The sequence below is a fragment of the Aureobasidium pullulans genome, assembly GCF_000721785.1.
Source record: "Aureobasidium pullulans EXF-150 unplaced genomic scaffold scaffold_32, whole genome shotgun sequence".
NCBI lineage: Eukaryota > Fungi > Ascomycota > Dothideomycetes > Dothideales > Saccotheciaceae > Aureobasidium > Aureobasidium pullulans.
This window is the reverse complement of record NW_021941052.1, coordinates 1-22,587: the sequence shown is the minus strand read 5'-3', so window position 1 is coordinate 22,587 and position 22,587 is coordinate 1. Positions and strand designations below refer to the sequence as shown.

The window sequence follows — 22,587 nt, the reverse complement described above, 5'->3', positions numbered from 1 at the left end:
TTACAGAGTGTATCTGAACCCGTGGAGGCCCTCAATGACCTTACCACCTGCAGCGGCTCTCTTGTTGGCACGCCAGAACTTCAGATCCAAAAGAAGCGAGATGATGATGATCAAAACACTTGCGCCAAGGGTAGCGTAGATACCGGGGCGGTATCCGGGAGAATCTTGCTTGCGGAACACGGTCGATCCGATGATACCACCGATACCACCTGCGCCGACCAAGGTAGCAGATGTGAGAGCGCGCTTCCACTGGCCGCGGATGTTGTTGGCTTGCCAGGTGAGAACGGCAGGAACGTTGGCGTTGCAGCCGGCTGTGGCAAGGAAGACACCGAAGTAGCGAACGCCGACAGACTTTGCAAAGCCAAGGCAGGTGAGACCGATGATCATAAGAACGGCGTTGGCAATAATGAAGGGGGATCTGATGCGGTATTTGTCGGCGAACCAGGCGAATGCGAAGGTGACGATGGCAGCGAGAACATAGGGAGGTGCGATCAAGCATTGGGCATCACGCTTGTTGAATCCCATGCCAGCCTCGAGGATGATAGGAAGGAAGTAAGCGATGGCGTAAGTAACGGTGGTGGTGAGACCGAAGAGAGCAGCGAATCCCCAAACCTTGAGATCACCAGCACTCTTCAGGTATTGACCAACTTTGAACTCCTCGGGGATGGCATCGTGACGATCCTTTTCGATGGTAGCGACAATGAAGTCGACTTCCTTCTGATTGAGGAACTTGGGGCCAAAGCCAACATGTGCAGCCTTCTCAGGGAAGTTGACGATGGTAAAGTATGCACCGATGGCGAGGATGCAGGTGATCAGTCCTTGCATGATAAAGATCCAACGCCAACCTGCGAGACCAGGGCCGATGCCTCTGGGGCGTGTAGGGTGGAGCTTGTCAGGTCCGTAGTGAGCACCAAGACCATCACCGACTCCAAGGCCGGCCATCTGACTGAATCCGTATGCGAGGATACCAGAGAAAGCAGAAGAAAGAGATCCAATCAGGTAGAAGACGGCGTTACGCTTCTGAAGCATGTATCTAGGGTACCAACACGACAAGAGGTACGCACAACCAGGGAAGAAGCCAGCCTCGAAGATACCCAGAAGGATACGGAGGGGGATCAATTGTGTCCAGGTCTTGACGAAAGCCATTCCGATCATGGTGATTCCCCAGAATAGAGTGATGGTAGGCAAGAAAGCGCGAGGGCCAACTTTGCGGAGGATGACGGTTGCTGGAGGTTGGAAGAAGACGTAAGGGATGAAGAAAACGAGGACGATGATCGAGTATCGGTCCTTGATGAGAAGAAGGTCGACTCCCATACCAGCAACGACGGCAATACCCGTGTTGGTACGATCCATCAAACTGACACAGTACAGGAAACCAAGAGTCAAGACCAGGCGACGGTCAATTCTCCAGATAATCTTCTTCTGCTCTTCCGGGGTGAAAGCCTCAATACGGGCATCGTTGATCTTGTCGGATGCAGTGTCTCCAGCAGTGTCCACCTGCTCGAGGTAGTTGATGGAGATATCCTTCTCCTCGTGGTGGTTTGTTGCCATAATTGACTGATGTGGTGACCCAAGTATATGATTGGGGTACTGATAAGGAGCTACAAGATTGATTGCTGGAGCGGTCTCGGTGTTTATATATGCCCCTAGCCAAGACTGATACTGTTTACCCCGCAGAGGAGGCGTTAGTTAAACTTTTCCTCTCAAAGAGGTCCGGGAGAGCGACAAGCGCCGCCACGTGTGGCATGTCGCGCACGCCGATGTTGATCTAAATGGCCAGATTTCCCTAGGCCATAGATTCGGAGAGTACATTTTTGACACCTTCCTTGACTTGCCATTCCCTCTCTAGATCTGGAGCAAGAGCGACAGGGAAGGATAGTCGACGTGCATCAGGATGGTAGAATTCCGCATGTCTCTGCCACGGCGTCTCCGGAAAGTAGTGGCACAAGACGCATGATCGAACGTTAAGAATGTGATAGGGAGAGTTTGCCAGGAAGCACGGTCTTCCCAAAACGCGCCTGGAAAGTAGCTGAGGCTGTGGAGAAGCGGGGTACCCCAGTGTGGAGGAGATCTTGGCTCTGCGATTTGGCTGAGAAAACACGGCTGGAGTTGTCTTTTTGCTTGGTAACCGGTCAAACCATTGATACCAAGAGCCTTGGCCTCAAGAAGTGCACTTGGCGGTCGTAAATGTACGAAGAGAAAAGAGAAAGTTGCCTCGGACGTTGCGGTCGCAGCCCGTTGGTTTTCCTGGTGTGAATTGGGAACCAGAAGCAGAGAGTCGCATGTTTATCTCTCCTTTCTGTGAACAACACGGAACCCTCGAAGATGAGAGCAGGCGTCTCAAGAGGTCGCGTAAGTCGAGACATGCTTATGTACACATGCAGGACTGCAGGTCTGCGAGAAGATTATCGGATGACACCCTTCCGAGTGATGATACTCCTCCGCCGTACGACAAACACCGATGAGATGTCTCTTGTGTACACCAGAAGAGTTACTCTTGGCGTGCTCTCGATCCAGTTCTTCGTGTGCTTGACTTCAACGATCATTTGAGATCCAACATTGCTACCGAGGCTCCTCGATGGTATTGGCGACATTTGTTTTGCTTCCTCGTTAACCAGTTACATTGTCGCGTGATACCAAGTCATTGGTAGACATGTCTAAAAAGCCACGGTTCGGCGTCGCCCAGGATGAGGCAAGCTTTAGCTGCAGAGAGGACTGACGCCTCTTGAACTCAGTATGATGCCTCGGTTCCGATGCTGTCCAAGGTTGAATTGCAACTCCGAGGTTCCTTCGTTTGTGCTTAAAATTGTTGTTGAATCGAGGATGAACTGAGGATGCTTGAACCAGCCGCGAGTTGCCAAGGGGTGAAGTGACATATTAGTTTCAGAACAGGCTGGCCAAGGTGATCGACAGGACGGACGGTTTGACATCTTCTGGATGTAACTTCGGTCGATCAATCATGATGTTGAATCTTGATGTCCCCTGTGTTCGCGAAATCCTGCACCGCCCTTGTCGGACTTCCTGCCGCAGGACAAGACGTGGGGGTATACAAATACCGGACATACCGGCGGGCATCAAGCAATCTGGGGACCATTTAGCACGCATCAAATATGCGTCGGCTGGTAGCACGTAATGAGATGCTGTTTACGTGTGGTTCATCAAATCAGGACATATCGCTCATTCTCGGTACTCCAGTGTCTTGACGACTTGCTCTCGAACTCTTGAGCAGCAGTAATATCCATCCAGAGGCATGTTTTCTGCTAAGATTTCGACATCGCCTGTTGTACGTGGATGCAGACTGATCTTAAGGCTTGACAAACAAAGGCAGGCGCGAACTTCGAAGCCGAAATTGTGGGCAGGATGCTTCTGAATTCAGCCGGTATTCAACCGGATGCTCGATTCCCAATACGATCTGACAACCTCTCTTGTTTCCCTACCACCTACCAGTAACCATTTTCTGAAGGCTCAACGATCTTGCAACAAGTTGTTCATGTTGCGTGGTTCGGGCCACCAGGCAAAAAGCTCTGGCAAGCTGGTGATTCAGAAACCTGTCATCTTCGCCGTCCTTCCGCGATATTCATTGAGATCAAGGTTGCCTGGAAGCGTGACGCTTTTGCACAACGTGATCTGTGGCACTCATCAACTATTCTCCATACTCCTACTGGAAAGGATCCGGCCTAAGAATCGTCGTGCATTCTAGCAACCTTTCGCGTAACAAGTGGTGGTGAAGGATGTAGGCTATGTGGTTGGTTTGGCTGCGGGTGAAGAGACATTCATCGAGGAAGCGGAGTGTAAGAGTGCGATCGGACATGCTTCATTTGAAGCGCAGATGGAAAAATGGAGGAAGACGAAATCCAAACGAGTAACGTGATACTGACGGCTGCGGACAAGGCTATTCGGCTCTCCTGGTGATGTACGAGTAACGAACTCGGTATCGAAAATCCGTCCCTGGTGATGATCTATAGAAGCTATACAAAACACGATTAGAATTAAAACTCCTTAAGCTAAATCTCTCTTCCCAATTCTAGATATTTGTGCGACATGAATTTGAAGCTTTGTCGCGAACCTGCCTCATTCGATTGCGCTCGAGCGGCCACTTGCTGGCGAGTCTTCGTCCATCGGTTAATCCCCGTCGTGCAAAGATTCTGAAGCACTGAGTGTATCCATTTGTATAGCCTCAGGATCAGCATCACGATCACTCGGCCGCGTCTTTCGGAAGCGGCGAACAGGCTTTATCCGGACCACATGACTGGCTATGTCAAAGCCATGATGAGAAGTTTCCTGTCCTGCGACCAAACCAAAGAGGAATTCATGTCTCGCCAAGAGTAGATGGGCATGGAAGTCAGCCTTCGTGAGGGTCTTACTGAACGCAGCATGCCCAAACTCGGGCAGCCAGCGCAACCGGCTAGCATAGAAGAAAGTGAAGAGATCGTACAAGCTGCCGCAGATCCTTGGAAGTTTTCGCTCGGGTGGGGCCCAGTTGGTCGTCAAAGAGACGGCATATAGTAACGCCCAGAATATTGCAAGACACGCTGCGACGGGTGAAACTTGTACGATCACCTGAGAACCTGTCTCGGTGACCGAGCAAAGTCCGGTTATCGTCAACGGGGGCACCCAATTGAGAGCGCTCAGGATACCGAAGTAGAGAACCTTGTAGTGCTTGTTGGTCCAGGCTTGAGGCAACACTTCTAGAGGAGAGACGGTCATATAGTCCAGCAGTAGAGAGTCTGTGACCGAACTTGGTCCTCTGTACATGTTGGTGAATGGTTGCACCCATCGATGATGGATGTCCAGTACCGCAATCCCGTTTGATACCATGCCAAGCCCAGCAATCGGCACAACTCTGAGGAAGATGACAGCTAGGCTATCTCGAATCATGGCCGCCTTGTCTAAGCGAGAGACTGGATTGGATAAAGGAGCCCACGGCTCCCCAGAAGTGATGACCTGGGTACCATTGGCGAAAGCAGGCAAGTCGTTTGACTGTATAATCCATGTTTGGCTCTGGAATATGATACCTTTGTGTGTCCATATCCGTAGCAAAGCACAGGCAAGACTTGCGGCGAGAACAAGGAGGAAGGCATACATCAAGATTATTTGTGAGAACGTAAGGGCGAAAGGTGCCTTTCGGTAGGGATAGTGCGAACAGTATGGTGCTTTCTGACAGCAGATGACTTGATCAGGCGCCTCTTTCTGTGGCGAGAGTCGCGGGAGTTGTAAGCTCTCGGCTTGGGCCAATCGTGCAAGACAAGAACTGCAATCTAGACACAAGCAACCTTGCCTGCAATCTAGACATAAGCGACCTTGCTGGTTCATCTGGCTCTCGAAGTTTGACATGTGTTCCGCATCTGTTCTTGGGTCAGGAGTGTCTAAACGTCTGATGCCGTAGACTACAGAGGGCTCCAAACACTGTAAGTTTGTGATTTCCCAGTAACCAAGCCGGTATCTCGCTTCAGAACACTTCATTAGCTTATGCCAGCGTTCAAAGTTGAGACCTTCTTTCCACGTGGGCTTGCTTTCAACAGTTGCGAAAAGCAAGATTATGTCAGCCAGAGAGGTCGGATCCCAATCCTTTTTCAGTCCCGTATTCCGAGATCCATATTTGATTGCGATATAGGTGGTGATCAAAAACATCAGCAGGTAGCTGGCACATAAGTAGATCGCTGGCGAGGGTCTGATAGCGATCAGCCAGGTCCCGTCTCCGGTTTCTTGTACTGAGAACAAGGTCGCTTTGAAAGCTATCGTGAATCCAATGAACATCACACCAAAGAGCATGAATGGAGTCGGGTCGCTGAAAAACGAATGGGAGTTGGGAAAATACCGGGCACAAACGGTATGTGTGATCCCAGAATCTTTAACTTCTGATTTTTTCTGATCCGCCATGTTGAAGAAAGGAAGCATTCTTTTTAGTGTCGTCACAGTGCTACGAAACAGTGTAATGGCCACAACACCTATCACTGCCGGAAGATAGCGTGCTGCGAGGTAATAATTGACATTGCGAACCCTCCAGACCAATTCAAGATGGGAGCGATAGAAGAGATAAGCGAGCAGACCGAGGGTGGCGAGATAGAAAAGTACAAGGGACCAGAGGATTCGATGAGTCAACATAGTTGGACGAAAGTCCAGGGGTGTATAGCCCTCAGGTGGAAGGATGGGATCGAAACGTACTGCAGATTGATTAGCAAGCCGGAGCATGTACGTGGCCGAGGAATCTTACGATGCTCTGTTGTCTGAGTATTATCAGAGTCACTACCGTTCGATTCGCTGTAATCAACCTCGTCTTCGTCGTCTACACGGTAATAGTTGTCTGTTGCGTCCCTGGCTCCAACGTTGAGAGGACTGGAAGCAGAGTCGAGATTGCAGATTTCATCACGCGGAAACGGCCATGTCGCGCGACGAGTCACACTTCCAAGAAGTGAGATCGATTCTGTAGGCTCAGTTGATGAATCAATGGCTGTAGTTGATGTCGTTATGTGATCCGGCGATGATTGAGACATGTCGGTAGTTGACTTACACCGGTGCGACCTCCAAGGGGTTTATCACTGCCCGCGGAAAGGCTGAGGCACACCTTATGCGCAGTCAGAGGAGCCATGAATGGTGGCTGTATTCGTCGGTGGCTTCCAAGCCACGTTCAGCACAGAACGTGGGCAGTGCTTGGAGGGAAAGTGCTGTATCATTAGGGTGGTTTCAACCACAAGAGGCCGGAATTATGTCTCGCACGAAATACCATGATTTGAGAGCCCCTCGACGCTCAGAGGACGGGTAAGCATACGCTTGTTCAGATGTAACGGCGTAACAAAACATCCGTGGTATCGAAACATCATAGCTATTCATGGTGGCCAAGTGTTGCGTGGCCATGATCTTGGCTTCTTTTGTTCCTGTTACTCCGCAGAGATTCGTCTAGAAGGAAGACTTGGCCCCAGAAACGTGAACAATCAGACGCCATGAATACGTTGCTGTGTACACTGGTACATGAGGTGGCCGGGTGGGTTGTAGTCGTCCAATTGGATAAACGAGGGCAGAACAGATCGCACCAAACGGAGGACTGCTATTCCTGGTGATATCGCAGTGGAACAGCCACGTGAACAGCCTACCCCACAGGTGGTGAGGCTTCCAATTCGCTCGAAAAAGTGCTTCAAGGTTAACTCCAGTTTGACGACCATAAATTCCTCGGCCATCCTTCTAGGTGTTCGATTTTGGGGGTGTGCTGGAAGACGACGAATCAGATGCTAGAGTATTACAAGTCTGCATTAAGTACACATCGATGTACCATGGGGGGAACACGCTTGTTCAGGGAAGAAAGCGGTTGATGGTAAAAACAGATTGTGGCTTGATAAGAACAAGGATCACCAGGTCTTGGCATTCTCGGAGAAGGCAGGCACACATGTGCAACAACCCAATTAGTCTTGTGAGCGACTACGATTCGACTCTGCAGCGTGAAGTCATATCGAGCAGACATTCAAGCGAGCAAGTATTAGAGAAACGCTGTTACCTTTGCAGGTAGGACAGAATGAGTCAAGCATAAATTTGTACTTACGATACGCTCTTCCAGTGTACTTTTCATCTCAGTTCTTGCCCTTCCTCATCCTCTTGCTGCCTTGCTCTATCTCTCGCTTCATCAGCAGATCCTCCTCTCATCTTGCTCTCAGCAAACCAATGCAGTAATCCCAAATCATACCCAGCTTTCATGACACCAGCAATGACGAACGCGACACCGAAATGTTTGTTTTGTGCCAGTACACCAGTGAGCAGGGGTCCAGCACTCTGCGCTGCAGTCTTTACAGTATTCAGCGTACCCATCACTGCAGTCCTCTCCGAAGGCTGCACGACAGCAGACAAAAACGCAGATCTAGGCGCCTGATCCATCGATGCCAAAGTCGCTCTTGCGACGATGAAGAATACAGTCAAGCCCAGAGAATGCGGTGCAGGCATCATAGCGAGAAAGATAGCAGAGGGCAAATGTGTAAAGACCATTGTGTAGATGAAGCCGATGCGTTTGGACACGCTGGAGGCAGCGATATTGCCGATACTGGACATCAGGGAAGCTACGGCTGTGATGGTGCCTAGAGATGAAGGCGGAGAGCCGAATTTTTCTGCTAGGAAGTATGTGGTTAAGGATACGGAGGCCATTCCTGAGGCTAGACTGTCGATGCTGAAGAGTCCTGCGAGCTTGAGGAGGGTCTTTCGGGATGATGGGCTGATGTTGGTGAATGCGAATTTGCTTGATGGTTTGGATGCTGTTGCTGATGATGACGATTGGGGTTGTTGGATGAACGTTTCTGTCTCCTCTTGATTTCCGGTCTCGGAGCTCTGCTTTTGCTCTACCTTCTCTAGCTCGCAAGCGCTGCTGAGCAAGAATGTAATCCCAGACTTTACGCAGCCTATCAAGGCGTACAACCAGAAGACAACCTGATAGCTGCCCAACGTATCATTGCCTTGAGAATCCAATCCAGAGACCAGCCAGCCACCGAGGAGAGCACCAACGCTGGTACCAAAAGTTCCAACCACGACATACCAGGCGAATATATCACTACGTTGCGCGGCAGGTATGAGATGAGCAAGCGTACTCTCCTCCACAGCACGAAAAGGGCCAATCTCGTTCCCACTCGGTGAAATGACGCCAATAACCGCAGCAATCAACAAAACCGCAAAACTGCTCTGCGTCGCGAAAACAACACCACTGAGTGCCATAGTAACAGAGCCAACGAGGAGAATCTTTCGTCGACCCAGAGAGTCGGCGACGAAAGTGAGCAGTAAGGAGATGAAAACATCTCCCACGAGTGTCAGGGACATGAAGATTCCAATCAGGGTATCCGAGTTTTTGAGGGCGGAAAGATGGAGGGCGAGGATCAGGGTACTGGAGCCGTAGGCGAACATGCGGAGAGATCTTGTGAGAAGGATGAGGTGGACATCTCTTGGGGCCGAGAGCAGGGTCTCAATACCCAGTTCATCTTTGAGCCTGGCAAACATTGTCATGAGATGTATCAGGTCGAGTATATTTCTTCAGCCTCAGCAGTTGGTCATGCCGATGTCAGATGTAAGCTCGACGCGTTCTGGTTCGGGCGCGTATACGAGGATTCCTGTACTTGCAGACTTGTGTGATCCAAAAGTATCCTTAAGCAGTCAAAGATTTCTTGTGCGACAAGGAGCGAAAATAAACATCCAAGGATGAGAGTCATAGAGGATAGTCCTTCAAAAAACACAAGGCCGCGTTGACATGTTCGGCCGAGCATGCCGGTACATCCGTCGCAGCTTCCTTTTTCAGCCAGCTTCAATTCTAAGCAACCTTCAAAGCACCTCACGTACGAACGCAACCTCATCGCAGGACTGCCTACTGAAGACGATCTTCCTTCTCTTCGAGAGTCTCGCCTACAGTATCAGGCTCATCGCAATCCTGCATCCCAACATTTTCGTTTCATTGCTCCTTCGACGCACCTCTCTAGGCAGCAAGCTTCAACATCAAGCCCTGACTACAGCTTAATCATGCTTGGTAGGCGAATATGATTGTATCAGATCAGTCATGACTGAGAATTGTTATCTGAGTCTTCATTTGGAAACACCACATTCCTTACCAGGCACAACCATCAGGCCGAGTTGCAGACGGCTTTTGATAGTGTTGCCGGCGGATGCTTATATCCGCTAACGCCGGTGGTGTTGCTTGGTGTGACGATGTTCGTTTGTGATGTTTTGGCTGTGTTGAGCTTCAACTTCTTCGTCTTTACCGCCGCAATGGCTCGGGTCAACAAGCGTAGGATGCAGCATTCTTGGTGCTTTCATTGGATCACGAGCTCCTGCAGAGGCAGCGCAGAGATATAAGAGTGACCTAGCTGCCATTACGTTGACCTTTCTCATCCAGATCTCAACACCAGATTAAAACTCCAACCATGGCATCCAGCGCAGACTCCATCCTTCCCGACGTCTATGAGAGCTATCCTGTCATTGCTCCGGCCAAGTATATCGGCAAGCTTGATGGAAAAGTGGTTCGTCGACGACTTTCAACAAGAGCAAAGCTGAGCAGTCAGACTAACCTCGCTCTCAGGTCGTCGTAACCGGCTCATCGGTCGGCCTCGGTCGCTCCATCGCCAAAGCCTTCGCTGCCGCCGGCGCATCCATCGCCGCAGTCGCCCGTCGCGAAAAAGACCTCCTCACCCTTGTCGACGAAATCAAATCAGCCAACGGCAAAGCAATCTCAATCGTCGCCGACGTCACGGCCAAAGGCGCCGCCCAAAATATCGTCTCGCAAGTTGAGAAAGAGCTAGGACCAATAGACATCCTCGTTAACAACGCAGGCATTTCGCGCATCAGCCCTTTGGTCGTTGAAGAGGATGATCTAGACATCTGGTGGCGTGTCTACGAAGTCAATGTGCGCGCTCCGGTGTCGTTGATCCGCGCAGTACTGCCTTCAATGATTGAGCGGAACACGGGCGTGCTTCTCACCACTGGGTCTGCTGTGGCTACCTTGTCTTTGCCTGTCATGACAGCTTACTCGTCGTCCAAGGCTGCCATCAGCAAGTTCCACGAGTCTTTGGCTCAGGAGCTCAAGGAGACAAATGTCTTGTCCTTTGCTGTGCATCCTGGCATGGTCAAGACTGAGCTAGGCGCTGCTGAGAACGCGATTAATAAGGCACATATCTCGCATCCGGCCATGCAGAGTTTCTTGGGCATGGTGTCTAGTGCTGATATCAAGCGTCAGACACCTGAGTTGTGTGCTGATACCATGGTTGCTTTGGCAGCGGACCCTCGCTACAGGGTGCTTACTGGTCGTCATATCAATGCTACTCAGGAGCTGCTACCTGTTGTGGAAGAGGCTGAGAAGGAGGGTATGGGTCGTCTTGGTAAGGATAGATTGTACCTCATTACTGTTCCTACTCTGTAGAGCCTCCGACCTCAGCGGCATCCCATCCTTTATATTCGACGGATATGTCCTGATCATTTAGCAAGAGGATACAAAAAGGCTCAGCCTCTTCTCCAACCATGTTCCAAATTCAATTCTTCACAGACGTGTGCCTGTTATTTTATACTGGCCAAGAATAGACTCTGTGCTTCGTTTCGGCCGAGGCTAGATCCAAGCTTCGCACCTGCTTGCTCGGCGCTTAACTTTCAACCTTCCCTTCTCTTCGCATCCTGATCTCCTGAACTTGACCAATATCAAGCTGATTCTTCGCCGCATATACGAGATCATGGAGGTCAGTCAAGCACATCTACCCGTTGAAGTCTTGGACCAGATCATCCAGTACATCATACCTGATGCGAATTACCTAGCGTATCCATCATCGCACCCAACAACAAAAACACTGGTATCGCTTATTACGGTCTCCAAAGCTACTAGTCACATCGCGAAGCTCTCACTCTATACCCATTGCCTCTACATCGACACACCTTGGCGCCTTGATTCTCTTCTTACAAAGTCGCTCTCGACATCGAATTGTCCTATTCCACTCGCACGCATTGATCGGCTTTATATTTCACCATTCTCGGGTCGCACAATCAGGGAGCGAAAGGTTGTCGAACAGATTACAGAACTGTTTACGCTATTGGCACCGAGCCTCAAGCGTTTGATCGTCGATATGCCGCTTCGCTCTCACTATCCGCAAGAGGACGTGACCGAAAAGCTGCGGCCAATACTGCGACGAGGCTTTGAGCGACTGGTCAATCTTGAGGAATTCTCCAGCGTGAGAGATGAACTATTCCTTGCATACCGGGACCCCGCTTTCGAACACGTTGCCGATCCCGAGGACGACTATGAACTTTGGAAAAACGACATCATGTTCGAAAAGTGGACCAAGCTACGCTACTTGAGTCTGTACAACCGTGAAATTGGGAGAGACTTCAGAGACGCCTTATGGCGTATGCCGATGCTGGAGAAAGTCGTCTTGTCTCGACCGGACTGGGATAATGATGAGGGGTTTTGGCCGAGAGATCCTGGTGCCTACTCAGGAAGCAGTGTGCAGATTGTAGTTGTAGAGACTACAGATGTTGCTACTCATGCCGGGTTGCAGAAGTTGAGTCATGTGAATCTGCTCTCGACTCAACAGCCTGATGCGTGGAAATTTAGCTTGTTCGTGGATAAAGACAAAGATACCATTTCGTCTACACAGGAATGGTCATTGGAAGGCATGCTAAATGGGGAATTATGGTCTTTGATCGATCACGCGGAATCTGATCAAGTGGAATTAGCTACGTCTGTCTAAGCACAAACGATGTGGACACAATGGTTTACTCATGTTCAAGCCCTTCGAGCTGCTCGTCAGTACTCTCAACTCTACCGCACGCTCATCGCCGCTTCCTTTGTAAACCTCCTCTGCTCGCCATCACAAGAAAGCTCTTTGCCAATCAGCCTCGAAGCTTCGAAATGACAAGACTCTGGCATCGAGATAGTTCCATCTTCATCTCCATCGAGCGCGTCGCACTGCTGGATCGCAGCAACAGTAAACGCTTCAATCTCGCAGGGAGCTGGGTAGACTTTTAACTCACGCATCACCTGTGTAGGCCAATACGCAGCAGGAATAAACGTCTCGAGATTGATAGCCGGTGCAGCAGCCAGTATGCCATCGAAAGCTTTCGGATATCGCTGCGCCAACACCAACCCTTGTCTTCCTCCCCCTGAGCAGCCGGTGAAGTACGCATAATCAGGCAAGCGATTATAGTATTCCTCGACGATGTGTTTTCCAATCACACTCATTTCCCCTAATGTTCTGAATCCCCAATCTTCGATGAGACGGGTATTGCTGTTGCCATCTGCGTCGAGGGCCCAGGAAGTGTCGAAAGCGGACGTCATACCAGAGGGATGGCCAGAATCTGTACCGATAGCTACGAATCCTTTTCCCACAGCAGCGGTCTGGTAAAGGTGGTCGAATGTAGCGGCGTATCCACCTCCGCCGAGTGCTAGTATACGTCTATTCCAATCGTCTGGTTTAGGGGCCCAGATGGAGACGCTTATGGTTTCGTTGTGGGAAGTGTGTTTGTAGGTAACAGTGACGTTGCAGAAGGAAGATAGTGTATGATTTTATTTCTTCGGTGCCTGGGAGGAGGGACGTTTGTGTGTAGTTAAGAATCGAGCTGGCGGAGATATTGATCACCTCTGCTCCAGGGATAGTTGGGAATGAAAAGACGCTCGGATGACATGATGAGTGGGCAAATTTTCCCGTTGTCGGAACAGCAAAAACAGATTGTGTAGTGGTTTCAGCAGAGACCAAGAATGACAGAATATTGAAGAGCGGCGCCATTGGTTTTGGAAAGTACAAGCGAGACGCGAACAGGGGTGTTGGAAAAGCTGAACTCGAATTTGGCGAACGAGTGCTTGTTTCTTATATGTGAAACTTCAAAGCTTCGTCGACATGTGCTCATCCTGTTCACGAACGTTTCGTTCTTGGTCGTGGCTGAGTGTTGTTGCCTGCCAGTGCTTATACCATATACCATATACGCCATATACGCTGGGACATCTTAGCGAATACGCGTATTCTCATCCACCCATTGGCGTATTCGTCAGCGTATCTAGGTAATGCTTTAGCGTATATGGTATTCGGACCTCTAAATCGGGTATCATAATAGATACAGCTGCAGGTTCGCTGTTTCAGCAGTGCAATTTGACTATAATAGACGTTGAGGATATGTCTGCCTGCCTGATTGATAGTGCAGAAGAGGCAGGTCAAAAGACTGGACTTGTCCTCGCTCGCTTTGTTCTTTCCATCTTCTCACATCCAGTCTACATTGCGTTCTACATCGAGTCTGACATCGAAGCCTTCATCGCATTCTACAGCTTCACTTCACGACCACCGGCACATTTCTGCTTGAAACTTTTGCTCATATTCTCAAACACACTACTCTATCAACTCCGCTCAGACACAAGAATGGCCAAACTCTTGCCTTACAGTGGAGACTACTACCTCTGGAAATACGTGCCTTCCATCGCAGGAGCCGTCATCTTTATCCTCCTCTTCATCTGCACGACTGCTCTCAACGGCTACAAAACATGGAAGAACAAAACTTGGTTCTGCATCCCCCTTGTCATTGGCTGTTTCAGTAAGCTCATCCCCCCTTTCTTGCCCTTCTCAATCTCCCCGTCATAATCTCTTCACCCATCCAATACCATTGCTGATATACAGCAACAGTGGAGTTCGTAGGCTACGCCGCCCGAGCGAGCGCCGCCGGTAGAACCGACTCCTTGATGACATTTTCCATCCAGTCATCTTGGATCCTCATCGCACCCACCCTATTCGCCGCATCCATCTACATGTGTTTCGGCCGCTTGGTCCGCCACCTCCACGCGGAATCCTACTCCATAATTCCTGCAAAATGGTTGACAAAGACGTTTGTGCTGGGTGATGTGCTGTCCTTTCTCATCCAGGGTGGTGCCGCGGGTATGCTGATTATCCAAAACCTGGCCACGGTTGGAAAGGCGATGGTGATTTTGGGGTTGGTTATTCAGGTTTTGTCGTTTGGATTGTTTATGGTTACGGCGGTGATCTTTCACCGTAGACTTGTTGCTAATATGGCGAGGAGGGTGGAGAGAGATGTTGATTGGTTGGGGGTTATGAGGATGTTGTATGCGGTTAGTGGGTTGATTATGATTCGCTCCATCTTCCGGCTGGTCGAGTATGGTGAGGGTGTGGATGGGTATATCATGTCGCATGAGTGGACGGCGTATCTGTTTGATGCGGTGCCCATGATTGCGGTGACTGGGATCTACTTCTTCAAATTCCCGGCTCAGCTGCGTGTGGGAGTTGAGACTGCAGGGGAATATGACGGTGAGGGATTGACTGTTATCTCGGTACCAGGGAAGTAAGAGTGGAATGGTTGAGATCGAAGGCTGGTGATGGGTTGTGACTGGCGGTGGCATGTCTTTCCGAGATGGGTTTTTGTACATGTGATAGAGTCTGACTTCGGTATGAGAGCTCGAGTTTCTTCAATTGGATCTTTAGGACGAAGCAATGTGCAGTCTGCTCTTTGGTATGCGTTCATGATCTCGACGTTGTTGTATGTCCGCATTTTGAGGTGGGTAAGCGAATAGTAAGCATAGTACACCATATCTTGTAAGTTGGTTGAGAGCTCCACTAATGTTTAACCGCTTGGCGTAGACTGCGCAGGATGAGACCCCACCGGTGTGTGTGCTTGTGTATGCGTCAAGATCTCCATCGGCCACTGAAGAAATTCTGTCCATTCGTCACCCAGCGCATCGACTATATGCCGAAGCAGCGTCTGCGGCCAAGCGCCTACCCACCACAGTTCTGAAACGAGATTCAGCATGCAAGCATAATATGCCATGATGACCAGTGCAACAGGATGGCGCTCAGTAACAAGACCATCAAGTCTTGCATCAATCTCAATCGGCCAAGAAGAAGCCAGTTTGATCCAAAGTTGTTGATCGGTACATTGCTGCAGCAGCGAAATCGCTCGGAAAGTGTGCTCGATGGCATTCAGACAGATCTGCCTATCTTCTGCCGGTTGGACTCCAAAAGTCAGCGCTCTCACCATTGAATAGGCCGGGATGTCCTTTGGGCGAGATTCAAAAGCTGAGTCTACATCGATCTGTTGTTGAATAATCGGCCAAGCCCAAGATGATTGTATATAAGACCAGTTCAAAGTTGAGACAATGACAATACCTCGAGAAAGTCCCCAAGCATGAACCGTTATATCAATAGGATTGTCGTCTTCGTGATTCTGGCTGAACACCATTTCAGCCGAAGCACATGAGGCAGTGTAGCCAGCGAACAAGAACATTGCAAGACTGTGGTCCTCGGCCGCAGATCCGATATGCGGTTGAGCGAGATTCAATGCTTCTTTTTGGTGGTAGGATGATCGTAGATAGACATCAAGTCTTGATCTGTCCTGGGAGAATAAGTGTAGACCTGACATGGCCAGAACTTGATGCAGTAGATACCGCTTCGAGAACAGCAGAGCGGTATGTTCTTTGATGAATTCGTGACCTTTTTCTTCTTGACCGCGAAAGAGGTCATGTAAGGGACCTAAGAATATATTTGCCATAAGCTCTAGATCCAGGGTGTTGTCTGATCCTTGATCCGAGGTGGACGTTGCAATATCCGGTGTTGTTTCAGTTTGGGAACCAGGCGTACAGGCTTCAGATGGTACATCTTTGAAACTGCACCGTACCCTGAATCTCAAGCAGCTCTTACACTCAGGGTGTGTTTCATCGCACTGCATACACGATCAGTCCAGGAACGTGCGTATAGAAGTTACATATACGCCATACTTTATGATGCCGTTTTTTGCATTGCAGACATCCACGACGAGATTTTGCGTGCGCGCGTCTTGTCCGTTGCGGCTTATCTCCAGAATCTGTCGGCATTCGAATGTCTGCAGAGGAAACCCTGAGTTGTGTTGAGAGCGGAAGGAAGGTGTGGGCGTAAAGCGTACTTATCTTTCTACTCCGAGCGTACTCGATACGCGTATTTTCTGGTAGGGTTAAACTCCGGTGATCGGCAATACGCGACATACGCGACACTCTTTTGCTTTGGTCACGTCTTGGAAAGTGTTCTTAAAATATTTAGAAGCAATATAAGGACAGAGTAGTGTTGCTCGAATTGTCCGAAATATTTCGAATTCATGGTATCATAGTCTATCCCAAAAGTCCGCCGAATCTCTCTAGTAACGCCCTTCTTATGCAAAGTTATTATATGCTCAAACATCAACAGTGTCTCTAGGTCTTTGCGATCTGGCCTGCAGAGCCGCTTGCTTCATCAACTCCTTCTCTTCCTGACCACTGGTATCTCCGAAAGCCTCATCCATTTGCTCCAAAGTACGTCCACGAGTTTCGGGCACGAGGAAGTAGGCCCAAACACCAGCGAGGAAACAGAATACTGCGAAGAAGACATAGGTTCCGAAACCAATGTTCTCAATCATGGGGGGTGTGGCGACACCGACGATGAAGTTGCAAAGCCAGACGGTGGCGGTGGACACAGCGACACCCTTGGAACGAAGTGCGTTGGGGAACACTTCTGAAGGCAAGCACCATCCCAGAGGAGAGTATGAGACACCGTAAATCATGATGAAAAGGAAAGCCATGGCCACAGCAGCCCAGCCTTCGGCCTTGTGAGTAATCCAGCTGTCGTCGTAGAGTCCGGAAAGGATGGCAATGATGCCATAAGGAATGCATGCTGCGAACCCACCAAAGATTGCAAGAGGTCTGCGTCCGACCTTGTCGATGATGAAGAAGCAGATTGCCACGGCGACCAATTGGATAACGTTGAAAACTCCGGATAGAATCAGAGCCATCTCGCTGGACTGACCGATAGACTCGAAGAGAGTGGGTGCGTAATAGATAAAGGCATTGATTCCGCTCAGCTGTTGAAAGAAGGCAACGCCCATACCCACGGCAGTTCTGCGCCAGACCTTCTTTGTGAAAAGATCTGCCCAGGACAAAAGCTCGAGCTTGATACCGTGAACACCGGGGTGTCTCTTCTCCTGCATGGCAGTCTCAAACTCCACTTCGGCAAGGATACCTTCATACTCAGTGCGTACTCTGGCGTCTGTGTTCGGAAGACGACGGAGCTTGCAGAGTGCACCAAGTGCGTCTTCGTTGCGGCCAACAGAAGCAAGCCATCTGGGGGAATACGGGAAGAAGTGGATGCAGACACCCAAAAGTGTTGCGCAAACCATCTGCAGACCAAGAGGAAGACGGTATGCAATCTCTCCACTCAGCTCTTTCGTTCCGTATGTGATCCAAAAGGCAATTACAACACCCAAGCAGATGCTTATTGACTCCAAAACAAGAAGAGATCCTCGAAGGTTTGGTGGTGCGATCTCGGAGATGTAGAGCGGTGCTCCTAGAGCTAGCGTTCCGACACCAATACCTACATGTTCATTAGTCGGTGTCCATCTCCTAGCATAGACTTGACTCACCGCCAATAAATCTGCCTGCAACCAACATCCCGTAGTCCTGTGCTGCTGTTTGAATGACGGCTCCGATGTTGAAGATGACGACAACGATAGTCAAGGCCCACTTGCGAGAGATCTTGTCGGCCATATATGGCATGAAGAAACAACCAATGAATGCTCCAAGTTCCAGCATACCAGTCATGAAGCCCTTGTCGAATCCTGTGGCTGCATATGGGAACGTCTCGTGGAATTGCGGCATGACATTGATGATGGAGATGACTCCTTGATCGTATCCGAAGGAGAAGCCGCCGAGTGATGCAAGCATAGCAGCACCAAAGACGAACGGTGACTCTATGATTCCCATGAATCCATCTCTTCCGTATGCTACATCTCCGGCGAGATTTTGCGGTAGGTCGGCAGTGTGTATCGTTTCAAGATATTCATGGTGTTCTGATGATGTGCCGTATGTCTCGACCTTGGACAGATATTCGGGGTCCTTTTCAAGACCGCCGAAGTCTTTTGAGTCCATATTGATAGGATGTGTGAGTTGTTGGACCGGAGTGTCGAGTAGTCAGGGTGATAGTAGACCAGTATGATAGAAGCGTCGAAATGTAAAGATGATATGATCAGAAGTCTAGATGTCCAACAAGAAAGGGCACACGTTCATATTTATATCTTCGATTTCGAATGCAACGTCTTCAGTCGCCGACGCCATGGCCTTTTAAGGTCAGCAAAGACAAAGGTGGGTGCGACGTTCGTGGTAGGTAATTATGCCCGGTAAAGAGGTCCGGCATGCAAACTAGTGCCCCATGGGGGTTGGAGGAAGTCCTCCGCATTACCCAACTTTACACTTGCGGTGCTGCGGTTGCGGCGTACGGCGGCTTTTGGGAGTTCGCCGTGGCTTAACGGCAGGTTTGAAGATCTGCAGGGCCCCTCTTCGATGAATGAGAGAGATGTGATTCGTCCGTAGCGTACGTGGTATAGCTCACGTGAACAACAATAGGGCCGAGCATTTAGGGTTATCTGGAGTTTTGCATGAGGGCGTGACGTGTGTGGCTTCTTCGTCGACGACAACTTGGCAACCTGGAAACGGTTCGACCTCAGGAACGTGTATAACGAGTCTTTCGAGTCAGGTCGCATTGATGCTATGTGGTAAACATGATACAGCAGCGAAGGGTCGCAGGCCTTCTTTACCTCGTCGATGTCATGAGACAGATCGTGACAGAGACAATAGAGATTGTGACGTCGAACAACAAGGAAAAGATCATCTGCCTAGCATTCGGAGAGTTTCAAGGTATCTGATCGTCTTGACTCGCGCTGAAGATGGTTTCCGAGAGGCGCAGGTGTTCTGTGCTTGTCCGCGAAGCTGGTTGTTGAGAACGTGGCAGACAAGCCACGTCCATCGGCTTCCGGTCTTCGCCGAGGGCCTCCTCAATTGAAGGTCGCGACGTTAGTAACAATCCTTATGCTGTCTCGATATCACGCTGGCAAAGTCTCCGTACAGCCTCTCAACAACGACTCAGAAGGAATTGACCATGAGTATGAGAGGGCACCATGCTCAAGTACAGTTTCGGTGACAAGAATGCCCAGAGACGTCTTCGAGGATGTGGGTAAAGAATGATCTTCATGGCGGCTTTTGAACCCCATGGGCATGGAGTCCGGGGACAACTACCCCATCTGATCAAAGTGGTACGGCGGAATACGGCACTGTGTTGTTCGCTCTATCATCTATGTGACATATTGAGATCCGTGCAGAAGTGCTTGCGACATCACCAGCACGACGATATGGCAGCGGATAGCATCCGATGCCCGCCCCATAGCCGAGTGTCGGATTTGGTACGAGCGGCATCTGCTACATCTTGAGGTCGCGATCCGACGTCTTGTCTTGTCTTGAATGCGAGAGGAGGTCGCAGTTTACTTGGAGCGAGTAGTCGAGTATCCTTGAGACACATATCATGGCGCTTAAGAACAGATGCCGGTGAAAAGGCCGTTTCTTCGAATATCGCAAGTTCGACTGCGAGCAAGCAGAAATGACTGGACTGGTATCATAACTTGACGTGCTGTCTGCGCCGGGGTGGCCCGGAGAATATCGAGACGAGTAGCTAGGGTAATCTCGAGGATAATGAGAAGACTCGATTCCGGTAAGTTCGGAGCAAGTACAAGCATCCCGCACCATCGAAGCAGAAGCTTCGATGTTAGAGGCTATAGGACAGTGTGGATGTTAAATGGCATGGAATAGTTAGAATATTGGAATATTCCACTCAAAATCAGTAGAATATTCTACTCTATTAGCATGGAATAGAATCAGCTAATTTAGTGGAATATGCCAAATGCTAACAGTAATAGGTACCTTATCGTCGTTATCGTCGTCGTCGTCGTTCGAAACTATTAGCTAGGGTCGACCGAGTAGCAACTTTAAGGTAGTTTAGAGCTTGCCGGAGGCTAGTAGTTACTATGCTAAAAATCCTCGCTTCGGTCATCTAGATTGTAATACGTCTAATTAGTTAGATCTAATCTCGGAGATAAGATCTAAGACTCCGATTAGCCTAGCTACGTAAAGCGATAAGTCGAGTTCGTGTCGGATACTAGCTAACTTTTCTTCGCGAGGCTTCCCCCTCTCCTTCCTATACTAACTACCCTAACTATATCTCGAAAATTGACACCTCTCTTAAATTAATAGCTAAGTCTCTACTTACTTTCCTGTTACATTTAGCACCTTAAAGAACCCTAATACTAACCTTTATACTATGTATTCCTCTGCTAGTTAAGACACTAACTACCTAGAATTATAGAGCTAGCTATAACTCTAATGCCTTAATAGGTAGCTCCTTTGCGCGGCTAAATAGAGTACGCTCTACGCGTACGCTACTTATAATAAGAGGGTTAGAGTACCTAAAGCTAAATACTAGGACTTAGAGGGTTATATAGAGAGCATCTTCATTAAAGATCACTCTAAAGCTAAAGCCTCTAAATCTAACACCGATATAGAGTAACCTCTAATGCCTCGACCCTCTAAGCGATAACATACGACTACTACTACTACTACGCCTCCCTCTCCTTCTATTACTTCGTCTCTTACTTCTAACGACACTATTAACAAACTAGAGCCTAATATGTATTAATAACGCCCTCGTAAAGTTGCTATTACTCGTAGCGATTTAGACTAGCTCTAGGCCTAAGTAAGAGCTTATCGCGCTAGCGAACTAGAGCGTAAGGGCAAGAAGAAGATCTAGTATTGCTATTATAAGAATAAGTTAAAATAAGACGTATAATAGGTACATATAATACTCTAGCTAGCGGTAGGAAGTAATCCTAGAGCCTATAGAATTAACCGAAGGTAGAGATGCGACCTTTGCTAACGAAAGCGAGCTAATAGTATATAGCTATATAATTAATTAATTAAAGAGAAGAAGAGTATCTACGGGCGCAATCTATTAAGAACATCCTACTCTACTAAGGCGTTAGGATGCTAAGCTAACCTTATTATCCCCTTACTTGTTATAGCCTATTATAGACCTATCTATAATAGAACCTTACCGTATTGTAANACTAAGGCGTTAGGATGCTAAGCTAACCTTATTATCCCCTTACTTGTTATAGCCTATTATAGACCTATCTATAATAGAACCTTACCGTATTGTAATAGAGTTGTAACTCCTCTAAGTGTGCTAGGACTACACTATTTTTAACTAAATAAGGACTATCCTTATAAGTACTCGACTACTAACTACAATAATATTAGGTTATATCTCTTCCGTAAGCATAGCTAGAACTCGACTAGATCGCTTCTATGCATCGTATTAGTAGCAGTTCCTTAAGCCTCTCGCCTTCTTAATAACATTAATAGAGCTACTTTAAATAAGCGCCTAATCGACTATATTACCTCGAGCAATATCCCCTTCTACACCGCTAGTAATAAGAAGCTCTATGCTCTACTCGATACGGTGTTTCCTAGCGTATCTAAGTTACTAATTAAGACTTATTACTTAGTAGCTAGGCATGTTAAAAAGGAACACGATTTTTATAAGGATTAGCTTAAGGCATTACTTATAACTTCTTAGTTAGTAATCTACTTTACCTATAATGCTTAGACTACGAACTATAGTAGTTATAAATTGCTTAGTATTATAGCTCGGTTCGTCGTACCGGATAGCATATTAAGCAAGGCTCTACTTACTCTCTATAAGCTACCTATTAGCTATGCCGGTAAGCACTACGTACCTCTATTCTTTAAAACTATTGTCGACTATAAAATCTAGCAAAGGATTAGCTACATTACCTCTAATAATGCTACCTATAATAACACTATAATGCAGCACCTTACTACCCTATTTCGCGAGCGTTTATTAGTCGATTAGGACCCTATTTAGTATAGGACTTAATGCTTTAGCTATTAGATTAATCTAGCTAGTTAAGCCTTTATATCTATAAGCTTAGAGGAAGCTATTACTACTATAATCGCTAAGAGCTAGGAGCCCTTAGAGGCTATTACTAAAATTAGCTAGGGCACTAGAATTGCTAACTATAAGGCCGTCGACTACCTTCGTAAGTTCTTTAAGTAGGTTATAAAGTTAGCTTGTCGTCGTCGTAAGTTTAAAATAGCTACTAGCCTCGTACCTATACTTAATAATACGACGAGGTAGAATAGCTAGCTAGCTATAATTAAGCGAGGGTATAACGGGATAGGTTACTCTAGTCTTCTCTCTCTCTTTTACTAAGCTAGCGTTTCCTATACGACACGCTAGCGTAGCATAT

The 22,587-nt window shown here is 48.5% G+C and overlaps 9 protein-coding genes across 9 annotated transcripts; 3 read left to right on the top strand and 6 right to left on the bottom strand.

Moving 5' to 3' along the window:
- M438DRAFT_283495 (retrograde regulation protein 2) lies at window positions 1–1,551 on the bottom strand (the record flags this gene model as incomplete). The annotated part of the gene is made up of 1 exon (XM_029901393.1): window positions 1–1,551. One exon carries the CDS (start codon window positions 1,549–1,551, stop codon window positions 1–3), a length of 1,551 nt encoding a protein of 516 aa, XP_029755653.1.
- Window positions 1,552–3,912: 2,361 nt separating this feature from the next.
- On the bottom strand, window positions 3,913–5,222 carry M438DRAFT_349592 (uncharacterized protein). The gene has a single exon (XM_029906432.1). It carries the CDS (start codon window positions 5,083–5,085, stop codon window positions 4,123–4,125), a length of 963 nt encoding a protein of 320 aa, XP_029755652.1. The 5' UTR covers window positions 5,086–5,222; the 3' UTR covers window positions 3,913–4,122.
- A 2,049-nt stretch (window positions 5,223–7,271) lies between these two features.
- M438DRAFT_349591 (MFS general substrate transporter) lies at window positions 7,272–9,168 on the bottom strand. The gene has a single exon (XM_029906431.1). It carries the CDS (start codon window positions 8,965–8,967, stop codon window positions 7,558–7,560), a length of 1,410 nt encoding a protein of 469 aa, XP_029755651.1. The 5' UTR covers window positions 8,968–9,168; the 3' UTR covers window positions 7,272–7,557.
- Window positions 9,169–9,761: 593 nt separating this feature from the next.
- Window positions 9,762–11,025, top strand: M438DRAFT_145025 (NAD(P)-binding protein). The gene is made up of 2 exons (XM_029898928.1): window positions 9,762–9,974; window positions 10,037–11,025. Exons 1-2 carry the CDS (start codon window positions 9,882–9,884, stop codon window positions 10,871–10,873), a joined length of 930 nt encoding a protein of 309 aa, XP_029755650.1. The 5' UTR covers window positions 9,762–9,881; the 3' UTR covers window positions 10,874–11,025.
- Window positions 11,026–11,177: 152 nt separating this feature from the next.
- M438DRAFT_248953 (uncharacterized protein) lies at window positions 11,178–12,137 on the top strand (the record flags this gene model as incomplete). The annotated part of the gene is made up of 1 exon (XM_029899626.1): window positions 11,178–12,137. A coding segment is annotated over one exon (960 nt), but the record flags the coding sequence as incomplete, so codon positions are not given.
- A 122-nt stretch (window positions 12,138–12,259) lies between these two features.
- On the bottom strand, window positions 12,260–13,122 carry M438DRAFT_359543 (tannase-domain-containing protein; the record flags this gene model as incomplete). Its single annotated transcript, XM_029907347.1, has 2 exons — window positions 12,260–12,882; window positions 13,077–13,122. The coding sequence occupies 2 exons, from the start codon at window positions 13,120–13,122 to the stop codon at window positions 12,260–12,262; spliced, it is 669 nt and encodes a 222-aa protein (XP_029755648.1).
- A 725-nt stretch (window positions 13,123–13,847) lies between these two features.
- Window positions 13,848–14,782, top strand: M438DRAFT_327929 (RTA1-domain-containing protein; the record flags this gene model as incomplete). The annotated part of the gene is made up of 2 exons (XM_029903187.1): window positions 13,848–14,019; window positions 14,109–14,782. The coding sequence occupies 2 exons, from the start codon at window positions 13,848–13,850 to the stop codon at window positions 14,780–14,782; spliced, it is 846 nt and encodes a 281-aa protein (XP_029755647.1).
- Window positions 14,783–15,057: 275 nt separating this feature from the next.
- Window positions 15,058–16,303, bottom strand: M438DRAFT_283629 (uncharacterized protein; the record flags this gene model as incomplete). The annotated part of the gene is made up of 2 exons (XM_029901404.1): window positions 15,058–16,152; window positions 16,208–16,303. 2 exons carry the CDS (start codon window positions 16,301–16,303, stop codon window positions 15,058–15,060), a joined length of 1,191 nt encoding a protein of 396 aa, XP_029755646.1.
- A 214-nt stretch (window positions 16,304–16,517) lies between these two features.
- Window positions 16,518–18,617, bottom strand: M438DRAFT_305995 (hexose carrier protein). The gene is made up of 2 exons (XM_029902246.1): window positions 17,857–18,617; window positions 16,518–17,807 (listed from the first exon to the last, which is right to left on the bottom strand). Exons 1-2 carry the CDS (start codon window positions 18,359–18,361, stop codon window positions 16,636–16,638), a joined length of 1,677 nt encoding a protein of 558 aa, XP_029755645.1. The 5' UTR covers window positions 18,362–18,617; the 3' UTR covers window positions 16,518–16,635.
- Window positions 18,618–22,587: the final 3,970 nt, after the last annotated feature.

What these genes read in the sequence shown, in the direction of transcription:
- M438DRAFT_349592 (XM_029906432.1), bottom strand. Translation starts at nt 5,085, where the DNA reads ATGTATGCCTTCCTCCTTGTTCTCGCCGCAAGTCTTGCCTGTGCTTTG.
- M438DRAFT_349591 (XM_029906431.1), bottom strand. Translation starts at nt 8,967, where the DNA reads ATGTTTGCCAGGCTCAAAGATGAACTGGGTATTGAGACCCTGCTCTCG.
- M438DRAFT_145025 (XM_029898928.1), top strand. Translation starts at nt 9,882, where the DNA reads ATGGCATCCAGCGCAGACTCCATCCTTCCCGACGTCTATGAGAGCTAT. An exon ending in TCGGCAAGCTTGATGGAAAA is followed by an intron (nt 9,975 to 10,036) that starts GTGGTTCGTCGA and finishes CCTCGCTCTCAG; the next exon opens with GTCGTCGTAACCGGCTCATC.
- M438DRAFT_305995 (XM_029902246.1), bottom strand. Translation starts at nt 18,361, where the DNA reads ATGGACTCAAAAGACTTCGGCGGTCTTGAAAAGGACCCCGAATATCTG. An exon ending in TGCAGGCAGATTTATTGGCG is followed by an intron (nt 17,808 to 17,856) that starts GTGAGTCAAGTC and finishes ATGAACATGTAG; the next exon opens with GTATTGGTGTCGGAACGCTA.